At 36.3% G+C, this 25,386-nt stretch overlaps 1 protein-coding gene across 8 annotated transcripts in view; it reads left to right on the top strand.

The window, feature by feature from the left end:
- The window catches only part of EPHA6 (EPH receptor A6), a 953,598-nt gene that overhangs the window by 719,061 nt on the left and 209,151 nt on the right, over window positions 1-25,386 (top strand). For all 8 annotated transcript variants that reach the window (XM_073231794.1, XM_037001712.2, XM_073231795.1 and 5 more), the window contains one exon: window positions 9,760-9,945. In XM_073231794.1, coding sequence (XP_073087895.1) covers window positions 9,760-9,945 — 186 coding nt within the window. The remainder of the gene's footprint in view (window positions 1-9,759; window positions 9,946-25,386) is intronic.

The following is a 25,386-nucleotide window of genomic DNA, read 5'->3' as shown; positions in this document are numbered from 1 at the left end:
ATATAACTTTTAATAGTAGTTCAGTACACTCCTTGGCTTTTTTAATCAAAATAATTATCTATGTATATTTGGAATGATGCTTTATCTCCCATATTTTTTTGACCACTACAGTTAACAGTCTGATAGTTTCTCATAGTCATGCTTGTCTAAACACAAGTCCTCCACTGTGAATACTGATCATTTTTACTGCCTGACTGAATTCTAAAATGTCTTATTTGTGTTACTGCAGGAATTCACACATACCAGGGTAAATGATATTCTCTTGCGGTTACCCTCTTAAATAACTCTTGAAAATATTTAGTCCATATTTTCACAGAGAGTTAAATACTGATATAGGTGTTTATCATGAGGATGTCTGTCCAATCATGCATTTAGTAAATGTTAGTTACCCATGGTGTTCAGTATGATTAAAACAAAGACAGAATCCCTGTGATCAAAACTTTCAGTGTGGTGGGAGATACATATGGGGAGAAATTTAAAACTAATACATCCTATTAATAAAAGACTATAAAAGCAGGCACATTGGAAAACAGTAAGAAATCATATCTAAAGGGAGGATATTTTCCAGATGAAATGGAAACTAGTTTTTGAAAATTCACTCTGTGCCAAACCCTGTGCTAAGAGCTGTTCATGTTTTATCATAAATTAAGACCTTAAAAACACACACACACACACACAAATTTTTTTATGGTTCTGAAAGTCAGAAGTCCAAAATCAGTCTCACTGGGGTTACATTCAGGATGTTGATAGTACTGATTCATTCTGGGCACTTCAGAGAAGAATCTGTTTCCTTGACATCCAGCTTCTATAAATTCTCCTGCGTTCCTTGGCTTGTGTCCATCTTCAAAGCAGTAACATTGCATCTTCAGATCTGTCTCTGACTCTCTTACCTATATCCATTATTCTGTCCTCTCTGTCTGTCCCTCTTGCCTCCCTCTTATAATCCCTGTAATTACATGGGGCCAACCTGGATTATCCAGGATAATTATATCTCAATATCATTTACTTAATGCATTTATGAAGTTCCTTTTCCTATATAAGGTAACATATTCACAAATTCTGTGGACTAAAATGTGGACATTTCTGAGGAGCAATTAGTAAGCCAACCACAGCTACTAAATGAATTTAGGGATGAAGATGGGAAAGTGGACATTTTGGGGGAGCAATTCAACCAACCATAGCTGCTAAATGAAGTAAGGGGAAATGGGAAAGTGGTTTTAAGAGATGCTGTGGACTGAATTGTGTCCCTCAAAAATTTATGTGTTGAAGCGCTAACCCATAATGGAACTATATTTTAAAATAGGGTTTCTAGATTTCAAGTAAGGATAAATGAGGTCATTAGGTTAAAGTCTCAATCTGATAGGTTTGGTAGCTTTAAAAGAGGAATGACCATGTGGGGACACCGTGTAGAGGTAGCTGTCTGCAAGCCAAGAAGAGGGCTCTCTCCAGGAACCAAATCAGTTCATACCTTGATCTTGGACTTCCCACTCTTCAGAACTGTGAGAAAATTGATTTCTGTTGTTTAAGCCACCCAGTAAATACCATTTTGTTTATGGCATCCCAAGCAGACTAATGCAGAAGATGGTGAGAAGGTGGCCTCTAGGAGACTTCCAGGTGTTTAGACAAGTTTGTAGTTCAAGAGAGAAGTCTGAGCTACCAGTGTAGATCTGGAATTTAACAGCCTAAACACAGTATTTGTTAGTGGTGACAGACGTTACTCTGAGGTAATATGTATACTTAAAAAGGAATATAGCTAAGAAAAGGACCATACATTTCTGTAACACTGTTATCCAGTGTAGTGTGCTCAGTAGCCTGGTTGTAGGAGGAGAAACTGGCAGATGTTTGGATTGGTCCTAAGTTTCACTTCAGAGCTGGAGTGGCCTAAGGGCAAGTGCAAGTGTGTGTTAAGTACAATAACAGGAGCTACTGAAGTCAGTGCTTTGTACCTTTACTTCCTATGAATCCACAAAACAGTAACAATTTATAGATAAGGAAAATGAGATTTGAAGACATTTAGTAACTTTCTCTGGGTCACAAAGATTTTTAAAATTAGATTTTATTTCTAACAGGATTATTTTGATGGCAGAATGGAGAATCAATTTTAATAGCACATCAAACAGTTTTTGAAATGTAAATAACTTTTAGTCTAAAGAGGAGCTCTTTCAGGTACCTTGAGACAAGAAAGCAAGTGGTATGAGAGGCCATCTGGTAGAGCCTGGTACACCAAATTAAAAGGTATTCTAGAGGTAGAGGTATCAGTGAGTTTAAAAAGTCAAATTTTGAAAAAAGTGTTCAATAAGAAAGTAGTATACTGGACTTTATCATACTATCAGAGGTAAAGAAAGTTTTAATGTCTTTGAGGACATTGTTGTATTTGGGAGCATGTTTTAGCAGAAGAGAATAAAAACATTGCCCCCCAACTAAAAAAAAGATAAGCTGTCTAGTGTTGGAATGTGGTATGGAAAAAAGTGGATAATGTGGTATAATGTGCTACTTAAATCACTCACTAAAGAAATCCTTACCTATTGTTTGATAAGAACATTGAAAACCTCATTCTCAGGTCCAAAAGAAATTCTGTTTTCTGATCTAGACTTTAAGAACCTAGGAAGGACACTAAGAGTGACGTATTTAACATATCCTCTATGGTATTAGTTTAATTTAAAAAGATGTAGTGGTTACATGGAACCTTTTTAAGACTCAAAAAGCTTTGCAAATATTTACATATTAATATTTGTTCCTTAAGAAGGAGATAGGTAGTATGTATTTAACACACCCACAGTGATATGAAAGCAAAAAAAAGTAATATACTTCCTCTAATGCCACAAAACAAATTAGTGATGAAGTCAGAAACAGAAGTCCTAACTTTTAAGAACAGTCTTCTCCCATGTCTTAGTTAACTCCTCCTATTGACAAGCCTTAAGATGTGAAATCTCGCATCATGTTGTATCTTTCTGAGAGACTAAGAAGTATTCAAATATCATTTTAACTGGTGAAAGATTTAAAAATTCCTAAAAAAGTGTTGCTCTCTTTCATATGTACATAATATGCTACATATCACAGTTATATATTTTCCCTCTTCTTTTTTAACTCTTTCTTTATACAACACTCAAAAATAATCTTCCTGTTACCTTTACACGCAGGAAGAAAAGTGGACTGTAAACTGTTAAATTTTTTTAAGAAAAACTGAATACAGAAGATACTGAGGCATGTTTTAACTGTACATAATGAAAGGAAAGCAAAAGAGACTATGCAAAACAATATAAAACAAAACATCATATTGGAAAATTCCCTGTCCTCTACCTCTACTCTAAGATATCCCAACTTTGGGTCTAGAGTTGTTTTTTTCCCCTAACTCATTCATTTCATTCATGCAACAAATATAAAAGAGTTGTTTATCATGTACCTGACACTATGGATGCAATAGAAAATAAAGATTATCAAGGCCCATTCCTTAATGATTTAGATTATATTTGACAGGACATAGTCAAGGGGAATTGTTGAAAGGGAGCAATAGTTAATATATAAGTAAACTAGTTAAAAATGAATTTCAAAGGTAATTTCAAGTAATCAAAAGTGTTATACAGTAAATATGTTTCGTTCAACCTAAAGACCCCAGCAACACACTTTAGTTGAAAAACTTGGGTTTATTGCTCATTTCAGCAAGGGGAACTATAGTATGTGTCAATAAGAGGGTGTTTAAATAAGCCTTTTGTAGAATTTGGGCTTTGGATGAGTGATTTGGGAAGTCTAAGGAACCAGGAATGAGTTTGCACTAGGTTAGCAGCTATCAGAAAGCAGAGGCAAATCTGTGACTGATTATCTGTTTTAATTGCCTCCTATCTTTCTGTTGGTAAGGTGCAGATTCCCATCCTAGGGTTATGGGATGGCCAAACACACAATGCCCTATTGGACAGATGAGCTTGACACCTACTTATTAATTACATATGCTCACAGCCAGGTGGAGGACACCACACACCACCCAGGACCATATGAGGGTGACACTTGAGAACCAAATGAGCAATCAGGGGCTATGGAAGACAAGCTCTGTAGTACCAACAGGGTGAGGTGCCCCCCTGGTTCCCTTAGGAAGATGCAATTGACTTGTTTGAATCATTTCACAGGTTGGCAGGAAAGGACATAATGTTAATGAAGAGCTTTATCTGGTCCATTTATAAGGAGGCTTGTTTGACTATGAGACCTTATCTGTGGGAGCAGAGTTGGGAGGAGAACCTGTGGTAAAGCCATTTGAGGCCCTCCAGTTCCCTACTGCAGATGTCAATGTAGCATATAGTACTGGGTCTTAATTTTAGGACATACACCACAGTATTCTTACTGAATCTCACACAGGGAGGGGAGACTAGAACAAGGATAATTGGCAAAGAAGTAGCAGTTACTCATTCTAGCCAAGGGAGAAGAGGGTGTTAAGTATTTTTGGCACTGTGACCCTGTCTTCGTCTGTGCTTAGTAAAAATTATGCAGTGGCCTTCCTCTGTCTCATTTTATTGTGGTTTCAGAATAACCTTGTCAAGGCTGGTATAATGCATGATAGAAGAATAACATAGCTCAGCTCCGAAAACAAGGCTGGCTTCTGATTGTAGAGCTGCTTATAGTTTCCTTCTCATTTGTAAGGAACTGGTGATAGTGAGGAACTAAATTAGATGGGTGATCAAAGAAAGGTTTCTGAAGGAAGGACCTCAGATGTTGGCCTTCTTTGCTAATAAGGAGCCATCCACATAAAGAAGGGCTGAGAGGGTGGAGACAAGGGAGGGAGGAGGACGACCTGTGGGCAGCATTCCCATTGGAGAGAAGCAGTAAGTGTAAGGGAAGAAATACCTCATTACATCTGAGAAGTATGTTATAGAAAACCATCAGGAGCATGGCTCTTTGCTTGAGCAAATGTACAAGGAGTTGGTGATAGTAGAAAACCAAAATCTTGGAACATGGGGAGAAATATTTCGGAAAGCCTCCAGGGGATGGTGATATGAGAGTCTTCCAAGATGGATTGTCCCTTACCATTTCCACCATCCTGTGTACTGTTTTACTTTGATTATTTAGACTTATAAAGAAAATCCAATGCTAATTGGTATTTTAAGGCTCTATGTGTTACACAACAAAATTGCTTATACAGAAGGGTTTTGCCACTATTCAAGGAGATAAATGGGGTTGTTAGCCAGTGAATGGGCTGTCAGTGGCCAAAGATCAATTATCCTAGATATAATTTTCTTTGCTCTCTTGAAACTAGAAAGACTATAGTGATTTTTTCCAGACCATCTAACATACAGAATATCTGAGCGAGGTGTCCATTTATATTTTATAGTGAAGGATTTCTAGTATGTGATTTTATCATTCAGTCCACCTGTGCATATCCAGTAGACTTGTTTCAACACTATACAATAGTTGATTTGAAGACATCATTGTTACCAATTAGGAATTTACCATACTAATACAAGAAAATATGAACAATGATAAGCATCCCAGACATCAGAGAATAATGGTTAAAAGCATGGACTGTACAGTCAAACTGCATGGGTTCAAATTACAGCTCTACCACTTTCTAGTTATGTGTCTGTGGACAAGTTACTTAGTTTGTGTGCCTCGGTTTCCTCTGTAAAATAGGGATAATAATGACCTCCACCTAAAAGGCTTATTGTCAAGATTAAAATATATATTTGATTTTTAGACTTGGCTCATGATAAGCACTAAGTAAGTGCTATCTCTTTAATAATGATGGTGACAATGTGTTGGAAAAGAAAAATGAAGTAGTTAACACCATATTCCTATAGTTAATGAGTTAATAATAGACTAACCAGTATGTATAAACTTTCACAGATCTTATTGAGAAATGATTTCTCTTACTTATATTTATATACAGGGCCTCTACTTTTGCCACAAGGGAAATCATATAATGGATCAGTCTTTGGCAATATCTGAAAAATGCATTTAATTTGAAATATTTTTTCCTCTCTGCCTGATAATGTCTGATACATCCAGACCTACTGTGGATAAGGATTTTAATACATTCTGTGATTAAATTTTTGCCTAAAGAATGCACTAGGAGTCTCAGATCTTTAATTGAGGGAACTGCATTTAGTGTCACTGAAATAAGTGTGATAACAGCTTAGTCATGCAAAGTTTGAAGTGAAGAAAACACCTGCCTGGTGATAATAAGATATGTGAATTTCAGACAACAGAACACCAAAGAAAATTACCACTATGTCTATCTTGAACAAATAACAACAGAGTTTTCTAATCATTTAACTATATTCAAAGCTTTGACTTACTATGAAATGTTAACAGAAAATCACTTGGATTATCAGTTTATAGCAGGTGAAGGGTTTTAAAATATTGCTGAATCATGTATTAGTGTATTTATTAAGATAAAGAAGAAAAAAGGAAATATTTGTTTGTTTTAGATTTCCTTACAACAAAACAGAGTGAATTGAGGAATTTCAAGTATCTTAGTAGGTCTGGATGTTTTGTACATTAACTTATACACATGCACATACCTTTTCTCTCAAGGTTCAAAACCTCAACAGAAAAATGTTGAACATTTCTATCAATTGTCATTTGTTTATATCGAAGGGAAAATCTTTAAAAACTCAAAAAAATTACTATAAACAAAACTGAAAAACTATGGCCTTTTTTTTTCCTGTGGGCAAGAACATTTAACCCCAATAGGTTGAAAGCATCATTAAGTAAAAAAAGGTTATTCTTGCTTTGATTAAAGTCAAATTATGCAACATTTGTAAAACTCCAATATCATATGCACTGAACTTAGGGACCACCTTCTAGTCAGTGTATTTTGTTTGCTCATTTGTTTGTTTAACATATGTAGAATAAACTATTCTCGGACTTCTTTCTATTTCTAATGGGCATGTTACACATAATGTGAGAAACAAAGTTTTGGATGGTTTCCTTCTAAATTTTTTTTTTCTTCATTAAAAAAAAAATCTTCACAACTACTCCAAAGGTAGTTAATATTCATGTATAGTCAACATTTACTTGGCTATAATGAATTGGTCCAAATAAAATATGGTTAATGGAAGTCGATGGTACTGGAAAAATTTAATTTGATTCTCTACACTTAAACTTACATTGCATCAAACTACTGACCAGATATGCTAGCTCATAAACCAGCTGAACATATTTTAATTTTCATTCCTTTCACCCTTCCAATGATTTATATGACTTAAAACACATGAACAGCACTTTGCAGTTTATAAAGCACTTTCACATATAGTATTCTTTTGAGCTTCCAAATATCCTTATGAGGAAGGAACATTATAGAATTGTGGAAGGTGTCGTCATTATCTTCACTTTATAGATGAATAAGTTGGGGATCAAGCATCATGCTCTTAAGTAAATGAAGGTAATTGGCCCTAGAAAATGTAAATCTGGAAATTCAAGCTTTATTTAATTTATTGCATTGTACCAAGAAAGCTTCTGACCTTCCTTCCCACTGGAACCCTTGTATTCAGCGTTGTCTCTTTACTGTTTCTGACCTTTGACTCTGTCTTCACTTCCCTCCCTCCCTCCATGTATCTGTGTCTGAAATGAAATGCTGCTTCTTCACTTGAAAATCCTATCATACCCATTATTCAAGAACCAGCAAAATCTCTATCTCCTTCAAGAAGTCTTGCAGCTCCCACTGTTGTTACTTAACTAATACAGCATTTGCCGGTGTTAGTTCTTATGTTCTTAAGTCTTTTATTTATGTTGATCTAAATTTTCCTATTAGACTAATACTTCTGAGAACAGATACAAAGTCTTATACTTTTTTTTGACATTCACTGGATATATAGGTAGTATATCCATGATAAATATTTGGTTATTATTTAATCTGCCTCCTGCTGAACCATAGATCATATTATTGAATTTGTATTCCAACCACATGACTTGCAATTTAGTCTGCATATTTGCTTATTATAGTTGAGTTTGGTGTGGTCTTTTCAATATGTTTGTACACCAGTTGACCCTAGCATTGATTTCTAATAGCAGTAAAGCTCAAGCATATGGCCCATGGGATCAAATCAACTACTCATGCCTGATAGATTACCTGAATAAAACAGACATTTGGCCCATATAACAGTATTGAGAACAGGAACAGGAAACATTATGCAGTGATTGCTTTTCTGTAGAATTACATTAGCATCTCCCATTCTGCTAGTCATAATTTCTCAGCAGATCAGGGATGTCTGTCAATGGTAGTTCCTGTGCTACAACAATGAAATGCATTCTGTCATTCATTATAAATGATGCTGATCAAGAATATCGCCATTAAGAGACAGAGCCAAGATGGCGGCATGAGTAGAGCAGAGGAAATCTTCTCCCAAAACCACATGTATCTTTGAAAATACAACAAAGACAACTCTTCCTAAAACAGAGACCAGAAGACACAGGACAACAGCCAGACTACAGCCACACCTGCGAGAACCCAGCACCTCGGGAAGGAGTTAGACAATATCCATCATATTATTGATAAGTTTTCACAAATGCCTAGGGTACCTAACTGGTTTTCTTGGTTTCACTGGATATGGCTGGTAATTGTAGGTCTGCTTTTGTTATGTAGCTGTATTCCTATTCTGTTAATGTGTGTATGCAATTTAATTAGTAGTTTGTTAAAACCTATACATGCTTATGTTACTCTACAAGAAGTTATGTCAAAGAAATAATCAATCTTCCCATGTTTTCTTCTGTCTGCTACTTCTATAGCTTTTCTTCTTCCTTCCTAATTACAGCCCTTTAGTAGAATTCGTGCCTCATATCGAAAATTACTGAGTATCATAATTCTTCCAAGTGGTAAAGATACCTCAAGACAAATGCTGGGCATAGAAGCCACAGGGCATAAATCTGCAAAGAAGTAAAAAGCTAACCTTTCAAAGAATATTGCTTCTCTCTCACTTACCAACTTTACATTTCCCTGTATGGCCCCGGAAGACGGCTGGTTAGCCAGAGACGGGGAAGATTCCTCAAGGGAGGAACAACCTAAGACAGGCACAGTCGCAGGGGGGCCATCAGGTGAGAAATTGGGGATCAACAGAGGTGAGGCTTAGAACCTCTCCCCCCCCCCAGTTTTGTGGGAAATCTTCTGCATCCGTGGATGTTTTGTTGCCCTTGTCTAGCTTGGATTAATACTTAGTCTATAGGCACAGACCTGATCATCTACATTTGTCCTCTTACAGCACTAAATTATGTTTTCTACCTTTATCTTGCATCTCCCAGCACTTCGGCATTTTATTAAAAAATAAAAATAAAAATAAATAAGGGAGAAATGTGGGATTCACATATAAGTCAAGTATAAAAATCAAATGAATAATCATATCTGACTTGATTGTTTATAGTTCATGATGCATGATCAAAACCGAAAGTTTCTGTGATATGACTGCCCTTGCACTGTTCACCATGTAAGAACTTATTCACTATGTAAGAACTTGTTCACCATGTAAGAACTTGTTCGTTATGCTTCAGAAGATTGGAGACTGTTGAGAATTAGGCTTGGGATTGATTAATGATTGTGCATTGAGTCCCCTATACAGAATTTTATTGTTGTTAACAACCATTTGATCAATAAATATGAGAGATGCCCTCTCAAAAAAAAAAAGAATATCGCCATTAAAAATGTAATTTTTAAGAAAGAATATAAAAATGACACATTTGACAGTCATGTTAAAAAACAAAAAGATGGTACTACATGACAATTCAGTTCTTCTGAAATACAATTCTGTTTAAACGAACAACTACTTTTGTTCATATTTTAAGGAGAATTTGGAGAAGTCTGTAGTGGGCGCTTGAAGACTCCTGGAAAAAGAGAAATCCCAGTTGCAATAAAAACTTTGAAAGGTGGCCACATGGATCGGCAAAGAAGAGATTTTCTAAGAGAAGCTAGTATCATGGGTCAATTTGACCACCCAAATATCATTCGCCTAGAAGGTGTTGTCACAAAAAGTAAGTACTGATTTTCTTCATTACTTCTTTTACATATCTATCTCAGTTCCTGAAACAAAACAAAACAAAAAATTAGCAGCAATAGCACAGCCTTAAGGGGATAGGCAATTACTTCAGATATCATTTTCTGATTCACCCTTAAGAGTCTTGGTATCAGGCTATGACACTATCAGAGTTTGCATTGGTCACCAAACAGCTTTAAAATGGTACTTACTACTTGTAAGTCATTTGCTAATTCAACTTAAAGTAATGAATCAAGAATAAATGGTCACATTTTTTTTCCTAATTTCTATGAGCTATTCACTTCTAAAGCTACCTAAATTTCAATATTAATGGAAGAAACATATTTTGGATCATTAAGGGAAAATACTTCTGTTTAGAAGTTACTTTCATATACAAATATAGAACGCCATATCTGAAGTACAACTTTTAAACAAGAAATTTTCTATGGAACCCCTCTACATAAATGTCATTGCAATTAAATTATTTTAATTTATATAAAATGAAAAAAAATTATAATTTCGGAGAAAAATCCTGTTTCTACAGAGATAGTGTAATTAAAGCCATTCCTTTAAAGAGAATTTCTTAAAAATGCAAAATTAGTCATATACTCTAAGAAATAGATTGCTGTATAGCCACTTTTATTTGAATAACGATAGGACATAAAGCTTAACTATATTCTCTTTATTTCATTCACTAATAAATTACAACACATAAAACCCAATGCAAAATGGCATTTAAAAACCCATAAAAATAATTTAAATCTGTGAAAGTATTTTTTTCTCATAAAAACTGAAATCTTTTTAAAAAATTATTTATATGAAAGTGAAATTTTATGTCATATTTGGAAGCAGGAAAGTGTAAAAACTTATTGAAAACATGTAATTGACTATGTCTGAAACTCTTCAGTCCTTCCAGCAAGACACTGGCCAGCATGCTGCCTGCGGGGAGCAAATTACTGACAGCTATAATACTTTGGAGGACGCAAAAGAGCACTTGTGATGACAGCTGTTGTGGTGGGCTGTTACTTTAGTGGCCTTAATGGAGCCTTCCAGTTTTTCATGCCCTTGCATCGCTGTCTCTCACATTGATTCTGTGCTTTCCCATGTAACTAGCCTTGGCCAAAAGAACATCAGCAAGTGTGGTGCAAGGAGTGGCATCTTACATATTTGTACTTTGGAGCTTATCCTCTCGCACCTCTCCTTCCTATAACTGGCCTCCAGTGCTGAGGCTGCACGCAGTCCTGCAAAGTGGAGATGAAGTCCCATCTCTGGCAACAGCTCTATCTGAGCTCGCAGCGTGGTCAGCTGTAAATGCCCCCTCGTGAGGAACCATCTCAGACACTGCAACCCCGCCCCTCTACCACACCCACCAGCAGTCTTCCTGTGGAGCAAAGGCATCACCAGCATAGTCCAGTCAACCCATAAAATCATGAGAGAAGATAAAATGACTGTTGTTTTAAGCCACTAAATTTTGAATGGTTTATTATTCGGCAATAGATAATTAAACAGATGAACCCCAGGTAGAATTCTGCTCCTGACACATAAGACTTGTGCAGCTTTGGGTTAACTATTTAGTATCTCTGTCCTTTACTTCCACATCTATAAAACAGAGCCAAAATAACTCCTATGCCATAGGGATGTTGTATGGATTAAATTTGTAACTGTGTAAATGTGTACACACATTTAGCACAGTATGTGGTTCGGAGTAAGCCATATTAAAGGGTAATCATTTTTGGTACTCTGTGCCAGGAACTTTGTGCATATAACTTACCATTCATCCTCATATCAATTGTTATGAGTATCATTATCCACTGAAGCTCAGATAGGTTAATTAACCTATGTAAGGACCTCTAATCTATAATAAATGGCATAACTTGTATTCAAACTGAGGTCTGACTCTAAAACCCATAGTATTCTTTCCTCTTCTTTTCTTTCTTTTTTATTTTACTTTTGCTGTATCACAGTGAATGAGTCAGAGTTTTATACTTTATCTGAATTAAGTAACATTAAATGAATGACAATATGAATAAAATAACATAATATTACTCTCTAAAATATGGAAGATATTTAGGTTAGCGAAATAAATTACCTCTAAAATGTAAAATTTGGGGATATTCAGCTAGTAAACATTATAGTCTAAAAAAGAATTTATAAACATGTTAATTATTTCTTTTATATCTTCTGACTTCCTTGTCATTTATTTAACATGAACATTTCAAGTTATTCCTTCTGTTTTGCATCTCTCTGGAAAGAAAAAGGTAATTTAATGTTGGGTTATGAATCTTTGCCAAGCATTTAAACAGTTTCAGGAAGATGTCAAATTCCTCTTATGTGTATTTATACATGAAATATCTGGAAATAAGTGTGCAAATGAATTAAAACATTGAAAATACCATATCTTTATTTTCTCCATTCACTAAATCACAATTATGTGATTTTTTCATTTATTTCTATGTGTTTCAGTCACATATTATCTATATATACACATATAAATGTACACACACACACAAAAGTATGTGAGGAGAAAAGATGTATAGCCCTATGGAGTAATAGGAATGATTTATCCTGAATCAATTGAACAGATTTAATAAGATAGTCTTTAATATTTGTTTGCCTGTTTGAAATATTCAGTTTATTTTTCATGAACACCCAAACAGCCACAGTGATTGCTTTACATCTCTAACAATCTTATCTAAAAATGAGACCAGTGACCTCTACATAGCCAAATCCCTAAATTAAGGTTCTTGCTCCATTTCAAGAAAAAGAAAGATAGAGGCAGAGGAGAGAAAGGAGAGATGAAAAGAGAAAAGATAATTTTAAAATAAGATAGACTCAGTATGCTTGGGAGTAGAAATAAACTTTTAGTTTAAACTAATATGAGTAAGCCCCATAAAAGGGTTTTGGTAGTGCTGCTGAGGTGGATGGTAGAGATGGAGAAAAGAATAATCCCCACAAAAATAAGTAGGCATATTTACACTGTTATCTCCCTGACTCAAGTACTATGGGATTTTGTAAGAGAAAGGCAATAAATAAATGAATGCTTCATTCCATAAGTACACGGTAATTGCCCTTAAGTAGCTAAAAGATAGCTAGCAATTAATGTTCCCTAAGGACTGCCGTATTGCATAAAAGATAGTACTGTCAAAGATGCAGTATAGGTTTATACAGTTTACATTTGTAGGGTATCCTGGGCTTCTGAGAAATAAAGTACAGACTCTCAGTTGAAAGTAATACAAAATTATAGATCAAAATCTTCATGAGAGCCTTTTATAAATTTTTAATATGCGTACTTTTTTATCTTACTATATAGGTTTTATCTCTGAGATACATATTACAATGTTCTCGGGAACACTTTTTTTTGCTCTTTCATATTTGGGCACATAACTACTTTAATTTTAAACTTGAAAGTTAAACTATTAAAAGCTGCATTATATAAAAATGTATTTGATAAAAACTGAACCTATTTATTTGATACACATCTCAATTTCATTAACCTGATAAGATACAATGATATAAAAAGAAATAAAGCTAAACCACATGCTTAGCACATACTTTTTCTCCGAGAAGCAAATAGAAGCCGTCAGTTAGAGAACAGCCTTGTAGCCATAAGCAGCATGAAGAGTAGCAATTTGTAATAGTTAATATATACACCACTGTCATTAACTACATAACCAAAATAGAAAGTACTACCCTTCTATAAGAAGATAAGAATTATGTTTAAATGATGAAGAAATTTAGTGCAGTAACCACACTCCAGAAGACTAGACCATGAAGTTTGAAGTTGTGATGGTGGAAGAACCAAAAGGAGAAATAATGAAGTGCCTATCTCCCAGTTTATTAGGTAACAACTTAATTTAGATAACAGACTATATCTCAAATAAATCATAAATCCAGTGAAAAGTCATAGAAGCCAATCAGAACAGTAAACAAACTCTCCAACATAACTTCATTCATTGTGAGAGTCGTTAATAAAGAATCTGTAGGACAGCACAGAAGCTATAACAGAAAGCACTGGTGCTGCTCAAATCCTTGGTAAATACACCAGAATATTTTGGGTTAATTCCAGACAGTTTTGAAGGGTCAGAGGCTAAATTCAAGGCAGTCAAATAATTGTACAGTAAATGTGCAAGAACTGCACCTCCAGTCTCAGAACTGCATCCTACTTGTCAAGTGATAGATTCCTGAAGATTTTGACTATTACTGTTGTTACAAATATGATATCTGCCTCTCCACCAGTTTGTATATCCTGCTGTTAGCCACAGGCTTTTTCAAGTCACTCAACATTTTTAGGCCTCACTTTTTCCCTGTGCACAAAAGACTGAAAAGTGCAGACTGGACTAGAAAACAATAAAGGTCACATCTAATCCTATACTTTGTATTCATTCCAAGGAAAAGAATCAGAAGATGTTGGTAAAGAAAATTTGTGCCAATGATAACTTATTACCCCACTTCCAACTTATTTATGATTTCAGGTGCCTATCACTAATCCAAGTAGAAGATAGGTTCAGGAAGAAACAAAAGGTGCCTTAAATACAGTTGTATCTTAACAATTTGTGAACTAGAAAAGTATAGGTAAAATTTTCCTCTAAGCAAAATCAAGGTTTGGATATATGGTATATACATTGTAGGGAGTAAAATATTCTGCAGAACTAAATAAATCAGACAGTTTTTTTCTGGAGTTCATCTACTCTGCTAGCTAAGATAGGTTGAGTTTTTTTTCTCAAGAAACATTTACTGAGCACCACCATATGTCAGACATTGCTGATTAAAACGTACAGATGGAGGAAAGGAAGGAAGATGGGGAAGTAGGGAGGCAAGGCAGAAATCTCCTACATATACACCAAAGAAGCAACTACAGCAAATAAAACTAACACTGAAAATGACTTGAAGACTGCAGAACAGACCATCTACACTTGGTGAGGAAGAGAAGACCACACAGAAAAGGGTAAAGTGACAAAGCCATGATTGAGAGGGACCCTAGTCCTTCCCCCATCCATGCCCACAAGCAGGAGGAAGAGGAATGGAACAGGGAGGGGATAAGCATTCAGGAATTCTATACACTTATACCTGGAGATCTGCTCTGGAAACATGAGTCCACATTGCATCAGGTTTTGGTGATTAACAGGGATGGACACCAGGGAGAGTTGGAGCACTCTGGGAAGCTAAGACTCTTGTCATTTGTGGAGGACAGGCATGCTCCATCAGTTCTGCTGTGACCCAACAAAGAGGCTGCAGTTTGAAAGATTTACCAGTAGTAGTAAAGTAGGTGCCGGAGTGGGGAGTGTTGGGCAGAGCTCTCTCAGCCAGGAAAGGGCAGGTGGATGACACTTACCCAGCTCTCTCACAGCCTAACTGTTCAGGTGCTCATGGGAGCCCCAAATGCTCCATCCCCATCACTGGGGGCTCAGCCCCAAAGCACTTCCCTGTGTACACACCCACCCTGCTCTCTCTAACCAGCAACATCAGACTTTGTTGCCTGGCAGGCAGAGAGAGAGAGAGACTTTCCTGCCTGGCAGGAAAAGGGAGGCCTTCCCAGCTTTCCCAGCCATCCCTCAGGTCAAATTGGGAGGTGCCTATGGAAGCAAGCTTTGAGTGCTCCTTCCTCCTGGCCCAGCCCAGCACTATGCCCCATGGGCCTCCCCAGAGCCATTGCCCACCCTGTCCATTAATCCAGCAGTAACACCATAGCTGCAGGGAAGGCAGAGGGAAGCCCCAGCCAAAGCAATCCAAGCAGAAACTCTACTGTTCTGCTCATAAAGGGCTGGCTGAGGCCAGCTTTCACCATAGCAGACTGAGAAAGACCACTGGGGCAGAAAGACAGAAATGGGGCTCCACTGCAAAGAACCAGGAATGCAGAATAAAGAGTCTTGAGCTTCTGGGCACCACAAGACACCTTCTTCATAAGTCCATTACTCTCCAAACCAGGAAGCACACCAGATCTATCTAATAAAAAGGAATGGACACAGAAACCCTGAAAAAATGAGGATGCAGAGGAATATGATTCAAATAAAACTACTGGATAAGACACCAGAAAGAAAGCTAAATGAAATGGAGATCACCAATCTTCTTGATAAAAATTTCAAAGTAACAGTCATAAATATGCTCACTTATCTACAGAAAAGTACTAACTATCTCATGGAAGACTTCAACAAAGAGATAGAAGAGTTGAAAAAGCTGAAGAATACAGTAACTGAAATGAAATAAACAACAGAGAGAATGAATAATAGATTGCTGCAAGTAGAGGAGACAAACAATGAGATGGAAATTAGAGAACAGGAACACAACAAAGCTAAGGAACAGATAGAAGAATCTCTAGAAATGAGAGGATGTTAGGAAAGCTGTGTGAAAACACCAAATGAAACAATATTCACATAATAGGGGTGCCAGAAGAAGAGAAAGACAAGGGTTAGAAAGTCTCTTTGAAGAAATAATTGCTGAAAATTTTCTCAATCAAGAGAAGGAAATAGACACCCAGATCCTGGAAGCTCAGAGAGCCCCTAACAAAAGGAAACCCAGGAAGACAACAAAACATACTTATAAGAGGAACCACATCAGATTATCAGCAGATTTCTCAGCATAAACTTTACAGGCCAGAAGGGAGTGGCTTGAAATATTTAATGTATTGAAACAGAAAGACCTTCAACCAAGAATCCTCTACCCAGCAAGATTTTCATTCATATTTGAAGAAGAAATTAAAAAGTTCCCAGATAAACAAAGGCTAAAGAATTTACCACCATCAAACTAGCCTTACAGGATATGTTAAAGGGATTTCTGCAGATTGAAATGTTCTAAAGCCTAAATATTTTTCATCACTGAAAATAAACATACAGTAAAGTTAGTAGACCAATTGCTCACAAAGCAAATATGGTGTTTAAAAAAAGTAGTAAAATCAATTATACACCAAATCAGTTAAAAGATGCACAAAAGATGTAGATTATGACATATATAAAATGTGGAGGAGGAAGAAGAATAAAACAGTAGTACTTTTAGAATGTGTTAAAAATTGAGAAACCATCAACTTAGTAGAGAAGGTTATATATTTAGGAAACTGTCTATGAACCCTATGATAGCCAAAAATCTAAAGCCTACAAAATGTACACAAAAAATTAAAACAAGCGATCCAAGCATAACACTAAAGAAAACCATCAAATAGCAAGAGAAGAGTATAAGAGGAAAAAGGAACAAAGCGGAACTACAAAAATGACCAAAAAACAATTAATAAAATGGCAATAGGTAAATACCTATCAATAACTACCTTAAATGCAAATGGACTAAATGCACCAATCAAAAGATGTAGAGTAGCAGAATAGATGAAGAAACAAGACCCATCTATATGCTGCCTACAAGAGACTCATGTCAGACCTAAAATCATACAAAGATGGAAAGTGAAGGGATGGAAAAGACATCCCTTCATGCAAATAAAAGGGAGAAAAAAGCAAGAGTAGCAGTACTTATACCAGACAAAATAGACTTCAAAACAAAGAAAGTAACAGAGACAAAGAAGGACAAAGAAGGACATAATGATCAAGTAATCAGTCCAACAAGAGAGCATTAAAATTGTAAATTTCTATACACCCAACATAGGATCACCTAAATATATAAGCAAACACTAGCAGACCTAAAAGGAGAAATAGGTAGCAATGCAATATATTAGGGGGGTTTAACACCCCCTCTTACATCATCCAGACAGAAAAATAAATAAGGAAACAGAAGTATTGAACAACACATTCAGAGGAACAACACAGATCAGATGGACTTAACGGATATCTATAGAACATTCCACCCAAAAGCAGCAGGATACACATTTTTCTCAAATGCACATGGAATGTTCTCCAAAATAAATCACATACTGTGTCACAAAAAGATCCTCAATAAATACAGCAATTTCTCAGATCACAGTGGTAAGAAACTAGAAATTACATAAGGAAAACAAAACAGCAACAAACACGTGGAGGCTAAATAATATGCTTCTGAATAACAAATAGATCAATGAACAAATCAAGAAATCAAGCAAAAGATGGTGACAAATTAAAACAAAAATGCAACAGTCCAAAATTTGTGGGATACCACAAAAGAAGTTCTAAAAAGGAAGTACAGAGCAACACAAACTACCTCAAGAAACAAATTCAATCCCAAATAAACAGTCTAAACTCACAATTATTTTTAAAGAAACAAAAAAAGAACAAATGAAACCCAAAACTAGGAGAAGGAGGACCATAATAAAGACCAGAGCAGAAATAAATAAAATAGAGAATAACACAATATAAAAACATCACTGAAACCAAAAGCAGGTTATTCAAGAAGGTAAACAAAATAGACAAACCCCTAGCCAGATTTATCAAGAGAAAAAGTGAGAAGACAAAAATAAAGTCAGAAATGAAAAAGGAATAGTCACAATGATACCACAGAAATACAAAGAATTATTAGAGAATTCTATGAAAAATTACATGCCAAAAATTTGGACAACCTAGAAGAAATGGAAAAATTCCTAGAAAAGTGTAGCCTCCCAAGATTGACCCAGGAATAAACAGAAAATCTGAACAGACCAATCACCAGTAACAAATTTGAACTGGTAATCAAAAAGCTCCCAATAAACAAACATTCAGGATCAGATGGCTTCACAGTTGAATCTACCAAACATTTAATGAAAAGCTAATATCCATCCTTCTTAAAGTATTCCAAAAAGTAGAAAAGGAGAGAATATTTCCAAACTCATTCTTTGAGGCCAGCATCACTCTAATACCAAAACCAGACAGACACTACAAAAAAGAAAAGTGTAGACCAATATTCCTGATGAACATAAATGTAAAAATCCTCAACAAATTATTAGCAAACAGAATTAAAAAGTACATCAAAAAGGTCATCCATCATGACCAAGTGGGATTTAGTCCATATATGCAAGGAAGGTACAATATTTATAAGTCAATGTCATAAACCACATTAGCAAAAAGAAGGATAAAAGCCATATGATCTTCCCAATGGATGCTGGAAAAGCATTTGACAAAGTTCAACATCCATTCATGATAAAGACTCTAAACAAAATGAGAATGTACCTCAACATAATAAAGGCCATATACAACAAAACCACAGCTGATATCATAGTCAATGGCAAAAAGCTGAAAGCTTTTCCTCTGAGATTAGGAACAAGACAAGGATGCCCATTCTAACCACTTTTTTTCAACATAGTACTAGAGTTCCTGTTATAGCAATCAGACAAAATGAAGAGATAAAAGCTATCCAGATTGATAAGCAAGAAGTAAATCTGTCACTGTTTGCAGATGACATGATATTGTATATAGAAAATCCTAAAGACTCCACCAAAAATTATTAAAACTAATAACTAGATTCAACAAAGCTGAAGGATACCAAATTAATACACAGAAAACTGTTGCATTCCTATATCTAACAATGACTAGCAGAAAGAGGAATCAGGGAAATTATCCATTTACAATTCCAAAAGAATGAAATAACAAGGAATAAACCTAACCAAAGAGATGAAAGACCTTTACTCTGAAAACTATAAGACACTGATGAGAGAATTAAAGAAGACACAAAGTTACGGAAAGCTATCCCATGCTCATGGATAGGAAGAATTAATATTGTCAAAGTAACCATCCTGCCTAAAGTAATTTACAGATTCAGTGCAATCCCTATGAAAATACTGATAGCATTTTTCAATTACCTAGAACAAATAATCCTAAAATTCATAAAGAACCACAAAAGACCCAAATTAGGCAAAGCCATCTTGAAAAAGAACAAAACTGGGAGTATTATACTACCTGACTTCAAGCTCTACTACAAAGCTACAGTAATCAAAACAGTATGGTACTGGCACAAAAACAGAACCATAGATCAATGGAACCCAGATATAATCCCACCCACATATGATTAATTAATATGTGATAAAGTAGCCATGAATATAAAATGGGGAAATGACAGTCTCTTCAATAACTGGTATTGGGAGCATGGGACAACTACATGCAAGAGAATGAAACTAGATTATGTCTGACTCCATACACAAAAGTAAACTTGAAATGGATCAAATACCTAAACATTAGACATGAAACCATAGAAGTCAGGAGAAAACATAGACAAAAATCTCTTGAAAATAAGCATGAGCAATTTTTACTGGACACATCTCCTCAGACAAGAGAAACAAAATTAAAAATGAGTAAGTGTGACTACATCAAACTAAAAAGCTTCTGTGTAGCAAAGGATACCATCAACAAAACAAAAAGGCAACCTACAGTATGGGATAATGTATCTGTAAACAACTTATCTGATAAGCAGGTAACATCCAAGATATATAAGGAACTCATATGACTCAATAACATAAAAACAAATAACCTCATTAAAAAATGATCAAAAGACCTGAATAGACCTTTTGCCAAAGAAGAAATACAAATGGAGAACAGGCACATGAAGAGATGCTCCACATGGCTAATCATCATGGAAATGTACATCAAAAACATAGTGAGACACCACCTCACATCAGTTAGAATGGCCACTATCCAAAAGAGAAGAAATAACAAGTGTTAGCAAGAATGTGGAGAAATGAGAACCCTCCAGCACTGTTGGTGGAAATGAAAATTGGTGCAGCCACTATGGAGAGCAGTATGGAGGTTCCTCAAAAAACTAAAAAATAGAAATACCATATGACCCGGGAATTTACCTGAAGAAAACAAAATCCCTGAATCAAAAAGTTACATGTCCCTCTATATTTATTGCCACATTGTTTACAATAGCCAAGATATGAAAGCAAACTAAGCGTACATCAATAAATGAATGGATAAAGAAGGTGTCATACATATATGCAATGGAATATTATTTAGCCATAAAAAAGAAAGAAACCCTACCATTTGTGGCCATATGGATGGACCTAGAGGTTGTTATGCTAAGTGAATAAGCCATGCAGAGAAAAACAAATGCCATATGATTTCACTTATTTGTGGACTATAAAACAAAACAAAACAAAATGAACAGAACAACAGTAGACTCACAGACACTGAAAAGTGACTAGTGGTTACTATGGAGAGGGTTTAAGAAGTGTGGGTGGGGAGGGTGAAGGGATGAAGTGGCACAAAAATTCTCAATCATAATATAAATTGGTCATAGGGATTGTTGTATAACATGGAGAATACAGCCAGTGATCCTAAAACAGCTGCCTATGTTGACTGATAGTAACTGCACTAGAGGGGTTGAAGATTTAACAATATGGGTAACTGTTGAACCACTGTGTTGAGTACTTGAAATTAAGATAAGACTGTATATCAGATTTAAAGAGATGGCGGCATGAGAGGTGAGACAGAGACCTCCTCCTAAAACCACATATAATATGAAAATATAATTTAATACAAGTAATCCTGAAATAGCAACAGGAAAGAGGACTGCACTGAACTGCATACACCTGAAGAAAAGAGCAGAACTCTTGGAACATGGTAACGTACCAAAGCTGTGACCCGGCAGGGCCCAAGCCCTTCCCCCACCCCACCTCACCAGGGGAAGGAGGAGAAACAGAGCAGGGAGGGAGTAGAGGCCGGGGACTGCTGAACACCTAGCCCTGGACATCTGCTCTGGGAGCATGAACCTACATTGCATGGTGCTCTGGTGATTTGGTGCAGTTGGCAAACCAAGACAGGTGGAATACCTGGAGAGACAAAGATTCCAGCTGCTTGTGAAAAACAGGGATTCATATCTGGCTGATCTGGGTGGGCAGTTTGACAGACTTCCTAAAAGTGAGAGGGCTGCTAAAGAGGCAAGGATTGCACAGAGCTTACTGCTCAGGAGAAAGAACAGGAAGACAAAATTGTCCTGGTGCACTCTGCCCAGCAGGTTGGGAGCTTAAACAATCTTCAGGTGCTCCATCCTCCTGACTGGCTATGCAGCTCCAAGGCCCCCCACCATGATATGCAGCCTGCTGTGTCTTCCTCATGGCTAGCCTGCACCTGACTCACGCTTGCAATCAGCAACCCCTCCCCTGGCATCAGGCCAGCCAGAGGAAAGCCCCACCTATGACAGCTACAAACATTAAGCATAGAGACTTACACCTGTGTGATCAGCCCACTGGTTCTGGCAGTGGAGAAAGGCATAGAAGCCAGGAAGCAGGAAACAGCTCTTTCTTCCCCCCAAGCACCAACACTGCTCCCCTGCGACACATGACATTGCTCCAGAGGCTGAGCAGCTCCAGAGAGTAGAGCTTCTGGGCACAAGAGGGCACCACAGACAAATCATGAAACATCAAAGGAACCTGGTTCAAAGCAAAATTATGAATACACCTGAGAAAGATTCAAAGAAATCGACCTCATGAATCTTCCTCGAAGTGACTGCAAAATAAAAATAATTTAAATGCTCATGAAGGTACAGAAAAATATTCAATAATACAGGAATGGAATTAGGATGGAGACCCAATCATTGAAGATCATAAAGGAGATATTAAAAGCAGGTTGGATATGGTGAAGGAGACAATAAATGAAATAGAAATTAGGGAAGAGGAATACAAAGAAGCAGAGGTACCGAGAGAAAAAAGGGTCTCTAAGAATGAAAGAATACTGGGAGAACTGTGTGACCAATCCAAACAGAAAAATATTTGTATTATAGGGGTACCAGAAGAAGAAGAGAAAGAAAAAGAGATAGAAAGTGTCTTTGAGGAAGTAATTGCTGGAAACTTCCCCAATCTGGGGAAGGAGATAGTCTCTCAGGCCATGGACGTGCACAGATCTCCCAACACAAGGGACCCAAGGAGGACAATGCCAAGATCATATTATTTAATGTAATAATTAAAATGGCAAAGGTCAAGGATAAGGACAGACTATTAAAGCAGCCAGAGAGAGAAATAAGATCACATACAAAGGAAATCCCATCAGGCTATCATCAGACTTCTCAGCAGAAACCTTACAGGCCAGAAGGGAGTGGCATGATATGTTTAATGCAATGAAGCAGAAGGGCCTTGAACCAAGAATACTTTATGCAGTAAGATTATCATTTAAATTTGAAGGAGGGATTAAACAACTTCCAGATAAGCAAAAACTGAGAGAATTTAGTTCCCACAAACCATCTCTACAGTGTATTTTGGAGGGACTGCTATAGATGGAAGTGTTCCTAAGGTTAAATAGCTGTCACCAGAGGTAATATAAAGGGATGGACAGAAAGTACAGAATATGATACCTAATATATAAAGAATGGAGGATGAAGAAAAGGAGGGGAAAAAATAAAAAGAATCTTTGTGTTTGTAATAGCATACTAAGTGAGTTCAGTTAGACTCTTAGATAGTAAGGAAGTTACCCTTGAACCTTTGGTAACCACAAATCTAAGCCTGCAATGGCAGTAAGTACATACCTATCAATAATCACCCTAAATGTATATGCTCTAAATGTACCAACCAAAGACATAGATTCCCTGAATGGATTAAAAACAAGACCCATCTGTATGTTGCCTACAAGAGACTCACTTCAAACCCAAACACATATACAGACTAAAAGTGAAGGGATGAAAAAAAGACATTTCATGCATCTAGTAGGGAGAAAAAAGCAGGTGTTGCATTACTTGTATCAGACAAAGCAGTATTCAAAACAAAGAAAGTCACAAGAGACAAAGAAGGACATTACATAATGATAAAGGGGTCAATCCAACAAGAGGGTACAACCATTATAAATATCTATGCACCGAACACAGGAGCACCTATATATGTGAAACAAATACTAACAGAATTAAAAGGATAAAAAGAATGTAATGCATTCATTTTAGGAGACTTCAACCCACCACTCACTCCAAAGGACAGATCTACCAGACAGAAAATAAGTAAGAACACAGAGGCATTGAACAACACATTAGAACAGATGGAACTAACAGACATCTACAGAACTCCCCACCCAAAAGAAGTGGGATACACATTCTTTTCAAGTGCACATGGAACATTTTCCAGAATAGACCATGTACTAGGCCACAAAAAGAGCTCCACAAATTAAAAAAGATTGAAATTGTACCAAACAACTTCACAGATCACAAGGGTATAAAAGTCCAAAAAAAAGTACAAAAAAAACACAAAGGCTCACAAACACATGGAGGCTTAACAACATGCTCCTAAATAATCAATGGATCAATGACCAAATTAAAACAGAGATCAAGCAATATATAGAGACAAATGAGAACAACAGCACAAAGCCTGAACTTCTGTGGGACACAGCAAAGGCAGTTCTAAGAGGGAAGTATAGAACAATCCAGGCCTATTTAAAGAAGAAAGAACAATCCCAAATAAATTATCTAAAGTCACAATTATTGAAACTGGAAAAAGAAGAACAAATGAAGCCCAAAGTTAGCAGAAGGATGGGCATAATAAAGGTCAGAGAAGAAATAAATAAAATTGAGAAGAATAAAACAATAGAAAAAAATCAATGAAACCAAGAGCTGGTTTTTTGAGAAAATAAACAAAATAAGTAAACCCCTAGCCAGACTCATTAGGAAAAAAAGAGAATCTACACACATAAACAGAATCAGAAATGAGAAAGGAAAAATCACTATGGACACCACAGTAATACAAATAATTATTAGAGAATACTATGAAAATCTATATGCTAACAAACTGGATAACCTAGAAGAAATGGACAACTTTCAGGAAAAATACAACCTTCCAAGACTGACCAAGGAAGGAACAGGAAATCTAAACAGACCAATAACCAGCAATTAAATTGAATTGATAATCAAAAAACTACCCAAGAACAAAATCCCAGACCAGATGGATTCACGGCTGAATTTTTTCCGACATTTAGAGAAGACGTAATAACAATCCTTCTTCGAGTTTTCCAAAAAGTAGGAGGGAATACTTCCAAATTCTTTCTATGAAGGCAGTATCACTCTAATACCAAAACCAGGCAAAGACACCACAAAAAAAGAAAACTACATTCCAATATCCCTGATGAATATAGATGCAAAAATACTCAACAAAATATGAGCAAACTGAAACCAAAACTGCCTCAAAAGTATCAGACACCATGACCAAGTGGGATTCATCCCAGGGATGCAAGGATGGTACAACTTTCAAAAATCCATCAACATCATCCACCACATCAACAAAAAGAAGGGCAAAAACCACATTATCATCTCAATAGATGCTGAAAAAGCATTTGACAAAATTCAACATCCATTCATGATAAAAACTCTCAACAAAATGATTATAGAGGGCAGGTACCTCAACATAATAAAGACCATATATGATAAACCCACAGCCAACATCATACTGAACAGTGAGAAGCTGAAAGCAATTCCTCTAAGATCTGTAACAAGACACATCTGCCCACTCTCCCCACTTTAATTCAACATAGTACTAGAGGTCCTAGCCACGGCAATCAGACAACAAAAAGAAATAAAAGGCATCCAGATTTGTAAGGAAGAAGTCAAACTGTCACTGTTTACAGATGACATAATATTGTACATAAAATACCTG

The sequence above is a fragment of the Manis javanica genome, chromosome 3 (assembly GCF_040802235.1).
Source record: "Manis javanica isolate MJ-LG chromosome 3, MJ_LKY, whole genome shotgun sequence".
Taxonomy (NCBI): domain Eukaryota; kingdom Metazoa; phylum Chordata; class Mammalia; order Pholidota; family Manidae; genus Manis; species Manis javanica.
The sequence above is the reverse complement of the archived record's forward strand: the minus strand, read 5'-3'. Positions and strand labels throughout refer to the sequence as shown.